This window comes from Thunnus maccoyii, chromosome 9 (genome assembly GCF_910596095.1).
Source record: "Thunnus maccoyii chromosome 9, fThuMac1.1, whole genome shotgun sequence".
NCBI classification, from domain to species: domain Eukaryota; kingdom Metazoa; phylum Chordata; class Actinopteri; order Scombriformes; family Scombridae; genus Thunnus; species Thunnus maccoyii.
In genome coordinates, this window is record NC_056541.1 from 29,985,787 (window position 1) to 30,002,872 (window position 17,086).

The 17,086-nt window shown below is 41.2% G+C and overlaps 1 protein-coding gene across 1 annotated transcript in view; it reads right to left on the reverse strand.

The window, feature by feature from the left end:
• Positions 1–15,679, reverse strand: part of specc1la (sperm antigen with calponin homology and coiled-coil domains 1-like a) — a 20,151-nt gene extending 4,472 nt beyond the window's left edge. Inside the window, exons 1-10 of the mRNA XM_042421046.1 lie at positions 15,346–15,679; positions 6,370–6,532; positions 6,098–6,236; positions 4,370–6,000; positions 3,683–3,890; positions 3,319–3,392; positions 2,121–2,296; positions 1,608–1,771; positions 1,332–1,453; positions 253–343 (exon numbers count right to left, since the gene is read on the reverse strand). Coding sequence (XP_042276980.1) covers positions 253–343; positions 1,332–1,453; positions 1,608–1,771; positions 2,121–2,296; positions 3,319–3,392; positions 3,683–3,890; positions 4,370–6,000; positions 6,098–6,236; positions 6,370–6,495 — 2,731 coding nt within the window. The 5' untranslated portion in view covers positions 6,496–6,532; positions 15,346–15,679. The remainder of the gene's footprint in view (positions 1–252; positions 344–1,331; positions 1,454–1,607; positions 1,772–2,120; positions 2,297–3,318; positions 3,393–3,682; positions 3,891–4,369; positions 6,001–6,097; positions 6,237–6,369; positions 6,533–15,345) is intronic.
• Positions 15,680–17,086: the final 1,407 nt, after the last annotated feature.

The window sequence follows — 17,086 nt, forward strand, 5'->3', positions numbered from 1 at the left end:
AGTGTTTTGATAAACGTACAGTAAACCTGCTAACTCCCGACGCAAGGCCCCTGGGAGACAACTGTCCCTTTATTTCTCATGAGAGAGGAAACCATCCTTTCCCAGTAATTTCTGTGATCATTTATTGAGACGGAGGGAGAGAACCCCTGTCCCTTTACATATTTATGCCTCAATTTCTGAGAGCAGCAGTTCTGAAATCAAGAAAATTATTTATAAAGTGTATTTAAATGGTCACTGTGACTGCTGCCTCACCTGGCATGGTGATGTCTGTGTAGCTTGGCCTCTTGTCACTCAGGGAGGAGAGCGGCTTGGCTGCTGACATGGATCCACTTATGGAGTGTCTCTGAAACAGCAAAAAAGAGCAACTTTCTGCATTACAGATCCTGTGAGCAGAAAGTCTTTGTTAACAAGGATATGATATAAAATTTATAAATAGCAATAATGGGGAAAAATTAGTATTTTTTAACCTTATGACTACAAATTATATTTTCAGAAAAAAGGAGGGAAGCCGATGAATGAAGAAATATGAGAACATTTCAGGTAATGAAATGTGCACAAATACACTCAATAGCATGAAGAACAGGGAAATGTTGAATGTCAAATGTTCAATCCTCCTGTTCGGTAGTGTAAGGATCCTATTATTGTTTTGTATTCAAGTTTTTATGTTATGAAATATTTCTCATTTCTCTATATTTCTAGACATGTCAGCATAAATCTCCTGATGCTGCCTGCTGCCTACTCAAGAGTAGGTGCTGATTCAAGGCTTTTTCCTGCCTTCTTTATTGCCTCTCACCAGTTTACCATCAACAAGGTTTGGAAATGATAAGAGAGACCTTCAGATTTAGAGCTCTAAAGAGGCAGAATGTGTGGCTGATAACGTGTTTTTATGCTGTGTATAAATATTACGGATGAATTTTAACCAAAGTGCAACAGCCAGGTGTTCACATGAGAATGAGTAGACTGTAGACAACTGTGACAAAGAGTTTATGCTATTAACTGACACCCCTCGCTCCACAACAAATGACAATCATGAGCAGAGATTACTTTGTTTTGCTCTTGGACACTTTGACAGGATGTCTCGTAACTGATGGATACATACTGACAGATGTTGATATATTCTGGTTACAGATGTTGAAATTGTGTTCTTGCACAACTTTCTTCACTACAAAGTGTGAGGAACAGAAGGGCAACAGGAGAAAAGAGCACATTTCAGCAACATACTTGCCATTTGCTTAATATATTCTACAAATCCTGACACACACCACATGTCCTTAACTTACTTGGCCACCCTGCCTGTTCAGTTAAGTCTTACAAAGCCTCTACTCCTGTACCTGTATAGGTGAAACAGCAGCTGCTGGGGGCGTCTTCATGGGACTGGGGCTGAGGGGGGTGCGTGGTAGTGGGGCAGCCGAGGCTGTTGGAGGCGCCACAGAGGCACCGTTGGTAGGTGGACCTAATTCAAGAGTAAGAAGGGAACAGTTAGTCACATACAGCTCAGTTAAACCTGTTGCTGATGTAATGAATTACTTCAGGAGCTTTGTCTATAAAAAAAAACTATGTATATAAGAGAGAAAAGCAAAGCATTGTTTACTGTCATTGTGATGTACCTTGTGAGGCACTGTCAAAGCTCTTGATGAGTGTTTTGACGGTGGGCGAGGGCTCTGAGGAGGTGGAGGATCGCCGGCTGAGACCCATCCCCTGTCTGAGAGCAGCCAGATCTCTCTCCACTGCATTCATGTAGTTATACACTCTGCCTCTCTCCTCCTCCTGCCTGGGAAACATACAGTAATCTACTCAGTATGTGCAGTATACTCAGAGCTACTACTCCAGCTCACTTAGTAATATGATAATATTCCACAGTACAGTTCAAGAATATTCAGAAATTCATATCATGTAGTATTGACAATTATGGTAAAATAGCAGTCACAGATGCATTATTCATCATTTTCTCATTTGGTCTGTGGTGGCAATTTTTCAACCGTGAGATTCGTCAAAGATGAATGAACACAAACTTTGCTACTGCCAATTAGAACCAAATAAGCATTTTGTTTAGAAATATGAGACAGGCGATGTCAGCATGAACGCTGGAGCTCTTCCAAATGTCTCTCTGAAGGTCTTACTTGCGGCTCTTGACCTCATCCAGCTCCTTGCTCAGCTTCTCGTTCTTCTCCTGGGCTTCCTGCAGCCGGCGCCGCAGGTCTCCAATCTCCTCCTGCGCTTCCGACTTGATGTCATTAGCAATGACAACAGCTGTCTGCAGATCAGCCTGGAACTGACGCCACTCCATCGACTCCTCCTGCACACGGGCACCACACACACACACACACACACACACACACACACACACACACACACACACACACACACACACACACACACAATGAGACAACAACTGAGTTAGGCTAAATGATCATTATTAGATCACTTAAGCACTATTAAAGATTTTTTGTCGTCTCAAGGGCAGCGGAAAAAGCTGTAAACACAACATGACATATTGTCACCATATAAAGTTGATATGGTGAACGTGAAACAGTGCAAAATTAGCATTCATTTGGAGTTGTGTTTCTGTAAACTCAATATTCACTCTTTTTCTAGCTCTGTTTTTGGACTCCACCAACTCCTGAGCAAAGTATCTGTCTCTTTAGCTGCTAAACTTCTCACTCGACCTGCGTTCAGCGTCTCTGTCTACAAAGGTAGCCGTCTGTCAGCTGCAGCTTCTGGGGAGCTGAGAGGACAGCGGCCGAACAAACCGCCTTCACCAGGATGACTGACGGCAGAAATTTACTGAACCAAACTAGTTTGAATGTCGGCTCCACAGGAAGAAATCAACATTGTTTGTATTTATTGATTCATTGATACAGTTAGTAAGTTGAAAACACATATACAGCAGGATATTTGTGTGACTTAACAGCTGCCTGCTCAGATTATGCTTCACTAAACGCAACAGAAACAGACCCCGAGTGTAAAAAACGCAGGGGCTCTCCATGAGACTGTCTGAGATTCAGTGTGGATTGATACAATTAATAAAATGGAAGCGTATCTGGTTCTACTTTTGCTAGATCACAACACAGCAAGGCATCCGCAAATCTGTTGTTTACCAGTTGATGGGTGTGACAGAGCATAAAACCAGCCAGCATGTTATCTGTCCAGGGTTGTAAAATCCTGATAGTAATATAAACCACTGTGAAGTAAGACAGTCTCCAACTGGACTACCTGGATTGTATTTGAAGCAACAAGTCCACACAAATGCAACCTCTTGTGTTCTTTTTTTTTTTTTTTTCTTAAGCAGGGCAGTTTGCTGTCTGAACACCTACTTACTCTCAGTCTGCGGTGTAGAATCTTAATCTCTCTCTCCATGTCGTGCTTCTGGTCCTGCAGCTTCTTCACAGAGTCTGAGATAGCAAGTAGATACATGTTACTGATATTAATGTCACCGTGCATGCAGGCACCATGCCATCTTACCCACGCAAGTTTCAAGATTGCCAGTTAGAGGAAGTTTGGCAGGAGATTAAACTTTTGAGGTATAGAACATGTTAAACTCTTGATCAAACCAGTGAAGAACATGTTGGTTTTGGTTTCAAACAATGGGCTCTCTAAATAATCACTAATTCCTTGCTTGAGTACACATTCGGGTGCATAAACCTATTAGCCAGGCTACAAAGTGTGTATCCAGTCCGCTTACTCTCGAGGTCTGTGATGATGAGGTTGTCATGCAGTTTAAGGGCTCGGTGCTGCTCCACTTCATCCTCCAGCTCAAAGATGGTTTCCTTCATGTCAACGATCTCCGTCTCCTTTTCCTGCAGCTCCACACGCTGCTTCTCCAGTGCGCACTCCTGCTTGGCCATCTGCTGCCGCACCTGTTCCTGGAAGTCTCTGTATTCCCCGTCCAGCTGCACACACAGGAAGAGGGACATCCTTCATTTCATTATTAACAGGCCATGATGTAATTAGCTGACTAATGTGCAACAAAGCTTCAGCAGTGTCATATTGGAATTAATAGAAATGTATTACGTAAAGTGTGTGTGTCTATAATACACATGTAAACAGTTATTCACAGTGTCTGGCAATGCTGGCGAGTTAGGAACTAGGAGAATGTAAGTAGACTCTGGAGAACAGAAACTAAAATTCTAGTTCAATTTTGGCTTTTTTTATTATTATTTCTTTCACAGATACAAACTTCATGAATACCGCTCAGAGACCCACTGATCCGCAGCTACTCAGGAATATATACGAGGCTGATTGTATATGTTTAAAAGTCCTTGAGCTTTAGGATTGACACTTCAATTTAACATCTTATGACTTCAAGAAATAAGTGCCCCACACACTGTTCTCTCTCTAACTCTAACCCTAACGTCCAGCTGTTACTAACCTTACTGAAAGTCTCCTGCAGCCGGGTGAGTTCGCTGCAGGCTTGTTCCAGCTCCTTCTGCATCTTCGCAGCTTTGGCCTCAGCCTCCTCTTTCCCAAGCCGTGCACTTTCCAACAGCTGGCAGATGTCATTTTTGTCCCCTGCAGTGTGAAGAGAGTACAGCTCAGCGACCCTCTGCCTCTCCTGGTCCAGCTGGCCCCTGCAGCGGCTCAGCTCCGCCTGGTCACTGCTCACCGCCGCCTTATACTCCTCAAGCGCAGCTGCCATGGCCACCCGATCCTGTCTCTCTGATTCCAGGATACGCTCCATTTGATGGTTCCTCTCCTTCAGTGCTCCGATCATCTCCTGGGCCTCTGCGTTGTCCTGTTCCGCCATCTTCAGCGTGTTTGACAGGTGCTGTTGCACCCCCAGCAGCTGCTCCCTCTCAAAGCGGGCGTTATCTGCCAGGTCTGCGTAGCGCTGCTCCAGCTCCATGTAGCGCCCACTCTTGATGTCCTCCTCTAGCACATACGATATATGATGCTCATCCAGCAAAGAGCGCAGGTACTCGATCTGTCGGCCGTAGAGCTCCAGCTTGTCGCTCTGCTGGCACAGAGAGTCCATGAGAATGACCTTCTCCTCGCCGAGCCGCTCGTTCTCTCCGTTCAGCTCCTGCGTGATTTGCTGCAGGTCAGCCAGCTCCTGCAGTGTGGCCTGGAGCTCCTCAGCGGTGCTGTGCTGGTTCTCTTCCATCTGATGAATGCGCTCTGTAAGACAGGCCACTGACACCTCGCTGGCGTTGCCACTGCTGCCCCTCCGTGAGCGCTCTCTGCTGGGAGCGCACTCTGACTCGGATGATGAGGAGGCTCCAGAGGGGGCGTCCAGGGCGTCATCGCTGGAGGTGACAGCCTGGTAAACCTCGCTGGATTCGCTGTCAAGGTTGTCCGCTGAGCCTCCATGCTGGTGTCCTGTGAGTAGATCCTCCAAGGAGCCGGGGGCGGAGCCTTCCACTGAGGAGGTCAGCGTACCTGTGCCTCCACCATCACTCTGCCCGCTGCCTGCTGCCAGGTCTGGACTCAGGGAGGCGTAGTTGAACAGCTTATCCGAGGCATCCAGCCTCTGCTCCAGAGAGAAGCCCAGCGCGTTGAGCCGGTCTTTCAGCATACGGTTCTCACTCTTCAGCAGGTTGAGCTCCTCTCTGATGGCCTGGTTCTGCTCTTGCAAGAGGAGCAGAGTGGACTCCACATCAGCTGCTGTGATGGCTGAAACCTGCGGCTTCTCTTCCTCCCCAGCTTCTTCCTGCGGTGGCTCGTCTTTCCCTCCCAAGCCCAGCTGGGCCCGCATGTCTCTCAGCTCGCTGCGCAGGTGAAGTATCTCCACATCTTTGCTCTTAGCCAAACCCAACAGGTCTTTAACTTTGGCCTCCAGAGCTACCTTATCACTGATCTGGCCATCTGATTTAGACTTGCTCATACGGCCCTCGGACTCTGCCAGGATCTGGCTACGAGAGCGCTTCCCTGAGGCAACATCTCCCGCTACAGTCCCTGAAACCAACTGCTTCTTATTGGCTGATGTCCTGGATGTTCGCAGACGGTCTCGTGAAGAATTTGGCTCCTTTGAAGTCGAGGATGTCGTACGCTTGGTTGAAATACCTTATAAAGAGAAGAGAAAAGCAATCCTTACATTTCTAGAAAAACGGCGATCACAAAAGATAAGATTAATAACCAGGCGTAGCATCTTTAGGAATACCTGATGTTGTCTTTGGCTTGCTGTCTAGGGTGCTAGCATTAGTCCCAATAGAGGCAGTCCTCTTGGTTTTGGTGACCGCATTACTTGATGCAGGATTCCCTCCGGCCATGGCTGCTAAAAGATCATCATTACTTTTCACCTGAAAGCACAAACATTAAAAGCATTTACTTACAAAAAAAAAAAAAACAGATTCAAGCTTTGCTGCCACACAAAAACAAGACTTAAAAATCAGTTGCACATCACATGAGTCTTCCACGTCACATAAGTCTTACCTTAGACAGAGGCGCGGTGCTGTTGGTCTTGGCTGCAGGCTTTCCAATGCCAGCGCTAGCCGTGGCTTCTGCCTTCACCCGATCTCCACTCACCTTACTCACCGCTGGCCGGACCGACTTCTTCATACTGAGCTCTCTGATGCCGATGCATTTACAGCTCAATCTGTGCACAAAAGAAGGGAGGGAGAAAGGTAATGTATGTCAGCTCGCAGAGTGATAGCTCCAGTTTTCCATGGAAGAGGAATTCTTTCCACAGAGGCGATTCCCTAAACAGCAGAAAACACTGCGAGCACATTAAATAGCTGAGCACTTGTAGAGAACTTGAAGCATTTCTTCCCTCTGTCCGTCTCTATGATCTGACATTTATTCTAGATCCTTGGTGTTTGAGAACAACTTTTGCTCCTGATCTCTACCAGGATTTGTTAAAAAGGTTTAAAAATGTCCGTTGATACATTTACATCATGACACATCTCAATTATTTCATCTTGATGGATTTGGTAGTTGTTAAAGCAGCTGTAGAAGAAAACTTCTGATATAGGAATGTAGAGTAAACACTGAAATAGAGGCTTCCAAGTGCTGACCAAAACCTCCACTAGATGGCCAGTCAGAGTATCCTCACAGCTCTGGGAGTTTCACTTGCCTGAAGCAACAATGACACTGACAGAGATTTAGTTTAATCTATGTGGGTGGTTGCTTCTGTCGGTATATATTTATCTGTGAGAAAAGAATGTGGTCTTAGCACAGGCAAAGATGGGCAAAAAAGGACTTTTTCCAAGGTCGTGAAGAAGCAGAGCCAAAATAGGGAACAAGATTCCTTCACAGATCAAAGAGAAAGCTTAAACCAGCACAACTGTCCATCATATTTCTGTGTGGCAAAAATGTGAGTCTGTTAGTCTGTCACTGGGCAACCAGTGTAATGCGCTGCATTTCATCTTTCACTGCCAGGAAATCATCTAGCGCCATGTTTGTGCAAGATGAACTCCAAACCAGCTCACATCAGCATTGCTATGTTTAAAACCAGAAAAGATTCCTAATAATAATTTAATAGGGGCAAATTCTTGACTATACTTTGATTGGTTGCATTTCAGAATATGTGTTGCATTGGTAACAGATGATACATGTGAAGCACCTATGTCTAAGTTGGAGTTATCCGTTGCAATAATTTCTACAATAATCGGTATTCATTTGGCAGTGGTGTAACAAAATAACAAAACCTTGTACAAAATCACAAGAGGTTTCAGTATTATTCACAGGTTGTGTCCGGGTCTAAGAAGAACCTGACTTGATGCCACGATAGCAAAAGGAAATGATTTGGGACACAGCTGGAGACAAAGAGTAAGTACTTTAGCACAGACTTGGATGTCTTTGCACAAGGGCTCTTCAAGGAAAAAGTGAGCTGAAGTGAGTTATTGTACACAGGAAACTCCTCTACAATCAATCTGTGAGTCAGCGAGTGGTCGGTTGTTTTCCTGAGAGGTTTGTTGTTTTAATATGGAAATAAAAATAATCAAATATCAGCAGCAAATCAGGCTTTAAATAGAGCGCTGTGAGAAGCCGAGCAATTTACTGAAGAACAAACAGCTTCAATCATCTTGGCTAAATACACAGAAATGAATCAGTGTTTAATCTTTTTTTGATCTGCACACAACAGCTCACATCTGAGCAACATATTCTCCACGTTCTGTCTTCCACAGGATCCAAAACAACCTGCTACCAAACCACAACTGCGTTTTACTCAAAAACAAATACTTTTCTAATAGATTTCAGCTGTGTTTCCTACGCACAGGTGTTACGTCAAATCTGTCATCCTGCACAAAATCTTCCACTTTGAGCTCAGAGTCTTCAGAGGGACTGCTACCAAGATGATCTTTATTTGGTTTATTATTTCTGTCGGGTTGACCTTGACCTCCAGTGACGTCGTAGATGCTTACAAGTGTTTAGCTACACCTTATTCACATGAGCAAACCACGCAAACACACAGTTCTATGGAGAGTTAAGTGGAGTTTGATTGGACTTACAGATAAAAACATGTATTTATCTTATAAGTTGCATAACATGAAATCTTTACTCTAAACAACGCTTACAGAAAATGACAGTTTAACTTCTCACAGCCACAAAATACATGTCACATACCATCAGACCATGCACAGCTGTGTGTGGGTTTACAAGGGGCTGCATGCAAACAAAAGAAACAATCCCCACTGCCTCATGTGGAGGAAACAGCAAATAATGTGTGAGAATCTGCTGCTCTGTGGCTCTTGTGGGGCAGAGGTAAATTTAATTCACTGACACAGACCAACAGTATGCTGCAGGACTGAAGTTACAACACATGTGCTGCTTTTATGTCATGGCCATACTCTGAGAACATGTACTGTACCAAGACGTACAGTATTGTGACGACAGGTCATCTTAAACTATTTACACACTGAAGCTATAAATAATTGTCTGGCTTTTGTTGTCTTTCAGTCTGCCGTGGTCGGTTATACAATCCTGCTATGAATGTTTGTTTTTGTCAAATACAAATCTTTTTGGGGCACAAAGAATCAAAGTAAACTCAAAATATAATGACTATATAATCACCAAGCAAGTAACTCCCCGGGTGATGATGAAAAGTCTTTGTCAGGAAATTAATCAGTAACTATTTTGAAAATCAATCAATCATTTAAGGAGATTTCAAAGCAAAAATGACAATCATGCCCTTGTTCCATTACTGCTTTCATTTGTCTGATTGTACAGTATAACAAACAGAATATACTTCAGTTTTAAACTGTTGGTTAGACAGAACAAAACATCTGAAGATGTCGTTTTGGGCATTAGGAAATTGTAATAAGCACTTTTCTGTAATTCCTGACATTTTATAGACCAAACAACTCACTGATAAATAGAGAAATTAATCAGCAGATAATGAAAAGAATCATTAGTTACATAAAAGTGAAACTGAATGTTACAAACTTCAGGGATAAAACACGCATGCTGGTGCTTTAATTGGCTTATTTTTATAACTGTGTGGGGCTGCAACTAATGATAATTTTCATTACAGATTATTATACAGTCAGTTACTTTAATTAATTGACAAAAAAAGAATGGGAGCTCCAATGTCTTTAAGGTTAAGACGCCGACTTGAACCACAACACCCACGTTCAAATTCAACCGAGGATGTTACAGCTTTCTCCCACATTTCCTGTCCTCCTCTATCGTTTGTTACAATTTCTTCAAATCGCTTGTTTTTTCAGACAGTCTACACCTCAAAGACATTCAGTTTACTATTATATAAAACAGAAGCAAATCCTCACACTAGACAAGCTGAAACAGGAAAAAGTTTGTATTCATCCATTATTAAAATAGTTGCAGATAAAGTTCCTTTTGATAGACTAACAGATAAACTAATCATTCAGTTCTGATACCTTGTCTTTAACATTATAGTTTAAAAACTTTGTTTATATTATTCCTCAACCTCATCTTACTTTACTGTATAGGTTGGTGTTTGTATATGCGCGCATGTATCCATAACACGTATGTTTAAACTGTGCAGGGCGTTTTCCTGAAGTACTGACATGTGCGCTCAACAACTAGCCAGTTTTCTGAATAGCTGAATGTGTGTCAAAGCAGATGTCTGAAACAGAGAGCTGCTAGCTAGAGCGCAGCAGCTTTTCATTGGGTCTGAATAGGCATGGGAGTGCAGGCTGGGGACCAACAGTGCTGCTAAATGGGGCAGAGTCAGCGTCGGCCTTTTCTTTCTCTCTCCCACTCTGCAAAACACAGTACGCACTTCCTCTTGTAGTCTACACTATGTGCTGCAAAAAGGTTCATTCATTCAAGCAAGGAGCATTAATATTTACACCATAAATTCATATACATGTACATATCTCATATCTCTCACTGGGTTTGTTTTGGAAATGTACTGTGAGGAGTTTCATCTTCTAAACTAAATTAGACCACATCTTTGATGAATCAGACTGTATCAATACAATGTTGTCTCTGTTCTGTGATATTAAAAAAAAAAAACTTTCCTGATGACTCCACATCATTGGGTTTATCATGTCATCATGATATATTTGTGTTTATAGAAATAATACGTAGAAAAAATCTTTAGTAAACAGAACAGAAATTAAGGACAAAGTCCATCAGGTTCATCTGACACTGGCAGACATCGATTCAGTGCCAACTGCATAAATCTACTGAGGAGGGAGAATAATTGTTGGGCTACTATTCTGAATCTACAAAGTATTACTGACCACAAGTGAATGTAATAATTTGGCCCATAGGTAACAAGTAAGGTAGAGGGTTGTCGACAGAATTATTAACTTGTAGAAGACATGACAACACTGTGTAACTTCGCCATAAAGTGGTTCTGTGCTGCAGTAAGTAATCTGGTTTATAGAAGCCAGCAACGCTTGTCCTGATTCAATAGAGCTGCAGTGTTTGATTTCAGTGTTCACAAATGCAGCGGACGTAATCCAAGACTGACCGAAGGAACAAGAGCGCGTACTGTTCCTTTACACACAGCTGAACAAAAGCACGAGCCGGAAGACGAAGAAGAAACAGCAGAGTTAAGCCTGGGGGAGAAGAGGAGGAGTGTCGGGGGTGGTAGTGGTCTAAGAACTCATAAATACCCTTTCCCTGCTCTCCTTCCTTATTCATGCTTTAACTGTGGGGAGGCACTTCCTTGCCATAACATCAGCTTCCTGTGGTGGCGTCTCCAGTAAAAAAAAAAAAAAAAAAAAGTCACAAGGGTGACTGTGTGTACAAGGACAGACAGGCACCAGTCTGCCTGAGACAGAGCAGACTCTGTTGAACCTTGAATTTCATTTGCCAAAATATGCCCCAATGTTAATACACAAGCCCAGAACACAATCAGTCAAGTCTTCTTTTATGATGTACAAATGACAGCCACTAGTTTCACTACTGTAATGCCAAATATGCTGATAAAGAACTGAAGTAAACTGAACATTTTTTGAATACTGGACAGGAGGAATACATGAAGGATGGTTCACAATTTTTCCAGCGTGTCTTAACTACAGTCAGGTGTCCATATGAACACTGAAACAGGTTTTCCTCACTGTAATCATTCCTCCTGTTCATACTGACTATTAAAAGATCTCCTTCAAATGTTTCAATGTAAGTGATGGGGGCCAAAATCCACAGTGTGTCCACACAGTTATTTAGTACAAAAATGCATTTAAAAGTTGATGTGAAGTTTGTATGAGTCTTCAGCAGTCTGAGTTAGTCATATCAAGTGGATATCTGCCACATTTACAGTCTTTTTAGCATCAAATTCCCTCTTTGTGTTTCCTCAAACAGTGTTTCCTTGTTGAGCTGTGGTGGAAGTATAGTAACAAAAAGAAGGACTTTGGCACTAAAAGGCTGTAATGTTGAAAGATATCAACTTGATTTGACTCATTTGGACAACTGAAGCTTCATATTAGCTTCAGATAAACTTTTAAATACATTTTTGCACAGAATGAGGACTGTGGATTTTGGCCCCCATCACTTACATTGTAAGTACATTATGAAGGGATCTTCTAACAGCCTGTATGAACAGCATACAAACAGCAGCAAAGTTTCCAAGAGTGGAGAGTTTACCCCCTAAAATATTTTTCTAAAAGGCAAAGTGATGATCAGGCAAGGCCAAGTAGGAATAGCTCATAAGTCATATCTCCTGGACACCGATTTAAAGAGTGGGCTGTGAAATGTTGCTCTTTCCAAGCTATTCCAGGAAACTTGGAAAACATCTGTGGTCACCTCTGCTTAAGAAATGAAGCGTTTAAATGAGCAGTGTTAGAGAGAGAGATTGAAGATTTAGTAAGACATACACAGAAACTGCTGCTCTGCTATTGTATTCATTTTGGACCAGCCAAAAGGCTCGTAGACGCTGCAACTAGTGATGTGTCGGTCACAAACGAGTTGGCTCCATGAGCTGGCTCGTGTAAGTGAATGATGGGAACCGGCTCCCTTCTGAGAGCTGATTTCTTATTTTCTTTCTTTTTTTGTAAATTAGGATGATACAAGACAGAATAATAGGATGATTTTTTTCACCAAACTGCTTGGCCACATGCACTCCACACAATGACTGAATACTGTGCTGATGTGTGTGTGCGTGGGGAATCCTCCCAATGCTCCTGATGGCCAGTCCAGGTCTGACATTAAAAGCCAAGCATGGTGACAGGACAGGTAATAACAGAGAGAAGAAACCGGATCAGCCCCTCTAAGCTGAGGCAATAAGTCTTTCTTAATGCCAATCTGCCCTAAAGACAGCAGGCCTCATTCACTAATATGTGCGCAGAAATGTTCTCACTTTGCGCACAAAATAAGTGAACATGCAAAATCACAGTCGGATTCATGACAAGTGCCCACCAGCCAATTTTGTTCTTACCACTATGTGTATGTAAGTCAATCAGAATCATCCTAAATTGACAGGCACGTTCCCGCTATCAGTAATTATAAGTAATTATAAGTCAATAATATATAGTAATCATACTACCATGCTCCCATTTCTCTTACATTCAGGATGATGATTTATGGATTACAAAGTTTTAGCTATTACTTAATAATTAAATTGTGTATTATTAGCAATTTTACACTTTTACATGTTGTACATTTTATAATTTATGATTTGAGCATACACGTGGTCTAAGGCAGTTTTAAATTTGTTCGCAGAGTAAGAACAAATTCAGGTAAGCACATGTTGATGAATCCCAGATTTGTATTTAGAACATTCGTACACACAGTCTAAGTACAGATTTATGCGTACGCACTGCTAGTGAATGAGGCCCAATGTTACAATGATTCACTGTTAATAGATACAACTAAAACTGTTGGATGCTGCTGTTTATCACTTTGCAACTGATTTTTTATTTGCTATATGTCACACTATGCTCCGTTTTGAGTGTGATTTGTTTGGAATGGTTTGTGTTAAGGACAGTTCAATATAAATAAAATGTTTAATACATGTGTATAATAGTGTTTGATGTTTTTACATTATTTAAGGTTTTTTTTTTACCAAACATAATGTAAAATTATGGTATTCTGGAAATTATATGGTTTAGTATAATTACATTGAATAATTTAAGTGATATATGTGCACATATACCAATCATAGGTCAAAACATTGCTGAATTTGACTGAATTGTAAAAGCCAGAAGTGGTAGTATATGAAGAACTGTTTGAGAGCCGAAAGAGTCGGTGTTACACCGCATTTAGTGACCGATCAGATTCGTCATCATTTAAAATCCTACTTAAGTAAAAGTATAGAGGTATTACCAGCTAAATTTACTAAAAAATACTTAAGTAAAAGTCCTAATTTTGCAGAAAATCAGGCACAAAATTTGTACTTTTACTTTAGTACTTAAAGTAAGATTTCAAAAGCAGGATTTTTACTTGTAATTAAGTATTTTTACATTGTGCTATTGATAGCTTACTTAGGTAAAGAGTGCTTCTTCCAACACTGCAGGTCACAGCATCTGACGGGTCACCAAATACGGTGTAGCAGCAGCTCTTATGGCTGAGCTGAGCCAAATGATCTGGCTCTCACTAAAAACAAGAGGAATTCCCATCACTAGCTGCAACATCAGCCCACTGTTGACTCTCCTCAATGGGCAAACCTACATTGTTCTCGGATACACCTACAATAGTAGCATCACGGCTAACGTTACCACCAACAGTGTGTCATTCAAATACACGAACAGATACTTCACCGACGAAAACCTTCAGGTAACGACAACTAACCCGCTCTATGGAGCATTTAAACGTCAGTACTACCATGTGAAAGACCAAATAGCAACTTAAAACCATGCAGATATCCGAGCTAGCTCGTTAACTGTAAGGTCAAGCACGCAGCAATTTCACTTCCTGTTTGGCCGTATGCTTTCAAAACAAAAGAGCACACCCTTCAATAACTTTTTAACCAAACTAAATAAATATAAGAAAACTCCAGAGGCCGAGAGTTTGAGCCCAGTAGATCACACACAAACCATAAAATATGGTATACTGCAGATATTTATACTGCTGAAAAGATATTAAAGCTTACAAACAGGACTGTACAATGTAAATAGCTCCAAGATCAGCCATAATTATTTTAAAATGTTTATAGGCAGTCTATAGTCATGGTGTGCTGCGTACTGGAGCCAAACCAACAACAGTAAAATGTTTTGTTTCAAAACCCCTGGCATAAGTGACAAGATATGTTTTAGTGATGTTGTCACAATTAGAGCTGGGCAATGTGGACAAAATCAAATATCACAATATTTTTGACCCAGTAGCTTGATATTGATATTGCAACAATATTGTAGTGATGACTACTGGTACTTTGACAGAAGTATTTACACAATGCGAGTTTCGATAAATTATCATCAGTAATGTGGATATAATTATTATGTGGGTAAAGGCAATAGAAAAGCTGGAACAGTCTTCACTTTACTGTAATACAGCCTTTCAAACCAGGAGAAGACAACACTTATGCCATATCACAATATTATGATATTCAACCTCTAAGATGATATCTAGTTTCATATCACAGTGTTGATACAGTTAATAGTGATATATTGCCCAGCCCTAGTCACAAAGACATTTCATGTTGCATTTAAAGGTAAATTGCCTTGAATTGAAACAGCAGTGTTTGGAAATAACTACTGAAATAGTTTCACTAACAAACATCAACGTGTAATTGACACCTCCACATGAGGTCTTATTTTGACAAGGTTCACACTACAGATCCCGGTGAATGTTTCTAACTCGACATCTGCACTAAAATCTGTTTACATGATTAAAACTATAGTTCTAGTGCTATTAAAATAAACAAGATGCACAACGTGAGTCTGTGTAGTTACCGTAACAATAGAGTTGCTTCGTGTGCTCAGTTTCAGTCATTAAATAGACCTCAGCTGTCAGTAAACTGTGGCAAAGCTAAGGTTGCTATCATTAAGCTAACGATGTTAGCATAGCCGGCAAAAAGGCAGTAAGCTGGGAAAGCATTCATACCTCCTAATTTTTCAGTGTGACGGATTCTTAAATGTCCGATGAATGTTCATTTGTGGCCGCAGATGGATGGTTAATCCCACAACTGGAGACAGCAGCGGGCAGCATCGGTCTGGGATGTCAGCTCCTTTCTGCTGCCCCCTCCTCTGGTTGCATCACCTCAGCATCACCCTCAGCACAGGGGGGACAGTTGATCTCCTTCTTCTTCTTCTTTGATGTTTAACAGCATTTGGCATCCATATTGTCACATTACTGCCATCTTCTGGAGTAAATTAACTCCTACAGTGTCCTGACTGTTGCACTTTTCCTATTGGTAAATGCTAGATTGGATCAACCAGAGGGACAAACTGTCGCGAGTGCAGTTAGGATTAGATTAAGATGAGCGTACAAATCTCGCGAGTTTCGTAAAATTCCTTCAGGCTGCTCCAATCTAGCACCATCCTCTCCAATCAGCCCTGTTCTCCTCAGGTAGCTGATCGAGCATCTTCTTCCCTGTCCACTAGCACCACGCTCCAGCATGTTCTTTAATCCTGCTCTTGTTATCCTTAATCTTTCCATCTCCTCCATCACATCCTTCTTTTCTGATATATATTTGTTACAGTTGATGATAACATGTTCTACAGTTTCTGGTAACAATGTTCACAAAGTCCAGTTGGATGCTTCTCTATAACATGAAGTGTGCTGTGTAGATTGCTGTGTCCTATTCTTAATCTTGTTAATATGACCTTTCTGTTTCTGTTTCTTCCCCTGTTTCTTACACTTTCCACTCTGTTTTAAATCAAATCTAAATGTCTCCCTGACCCCAGTGCTGTTGCCATTCTTTATTGATATTTTCACACACAATGCCTTTTCCCTCTGATTTTAAATAGTGTGATATGGATGTCTATGTTTCCTTTCCTAAGTGCTTGTTTGGTTAGTTTGTCCATTTTTTCATTTCCCATAATGCCTTTGTGAGCAGGAGCTCATGAATGTGAGTGTATCCAATGCAGTCCAACCCTACAAGACGTCTCATCAGGTTTATAACTTTTTTGCACTTATCGGCAATATTTTTAAGGTGTTCTTTCCATGATAATCTGGTGTCAAAGTGGACTCATAAAAACCAAAATGTCTCCACTGTTTCTAAATGATTTCTATACAGCTTCAAATGAAAATTTCCTCTAATCTTCCTTCTCATAAAGAATATTACTTTTGTTTTTTCGATTGAGAATTTAAATCCCCATTTCTTACCTCACATTTCAATTTGGTTTATTCCTCCTTGCAGTTTTTTTAACTACATGATCCAAATTTCTCCCTTTTTCCCTCAAACCCCATCATCTGCAAATAATGATCTTCCCATATCTAATGAGACATTTCCAAAGTTGCCATTTATCATAAAAGTATAGCACTTATCACACTGCCTCAGGGTGTCCCATCTTCTAACACATACTTTCTGGACATTTCAGATCCAACTTTTACCTGGATAGTTCTCTTATTCAAAAAGTCCATTATCCAATTAAAAACCTTTAATATAATCCCCATTAAATGCATCTTAATCAAAATTCCCTCCTTCCATACATATCATGAGCTTTTTCTACATCAAAGAACACTGTTTCTTTATTAACTTGTGCCTTCCTTACCTCATCCTCTATATATAACACTGAATCCGAAGTTCCCTTTTTTTCCTAAATCCACTTTGACACCTTGCTATTAGCTGCTTTTTCTCTAAATAATATATTAGTCTAGTGTAAACATTAGTCTAGTTCAC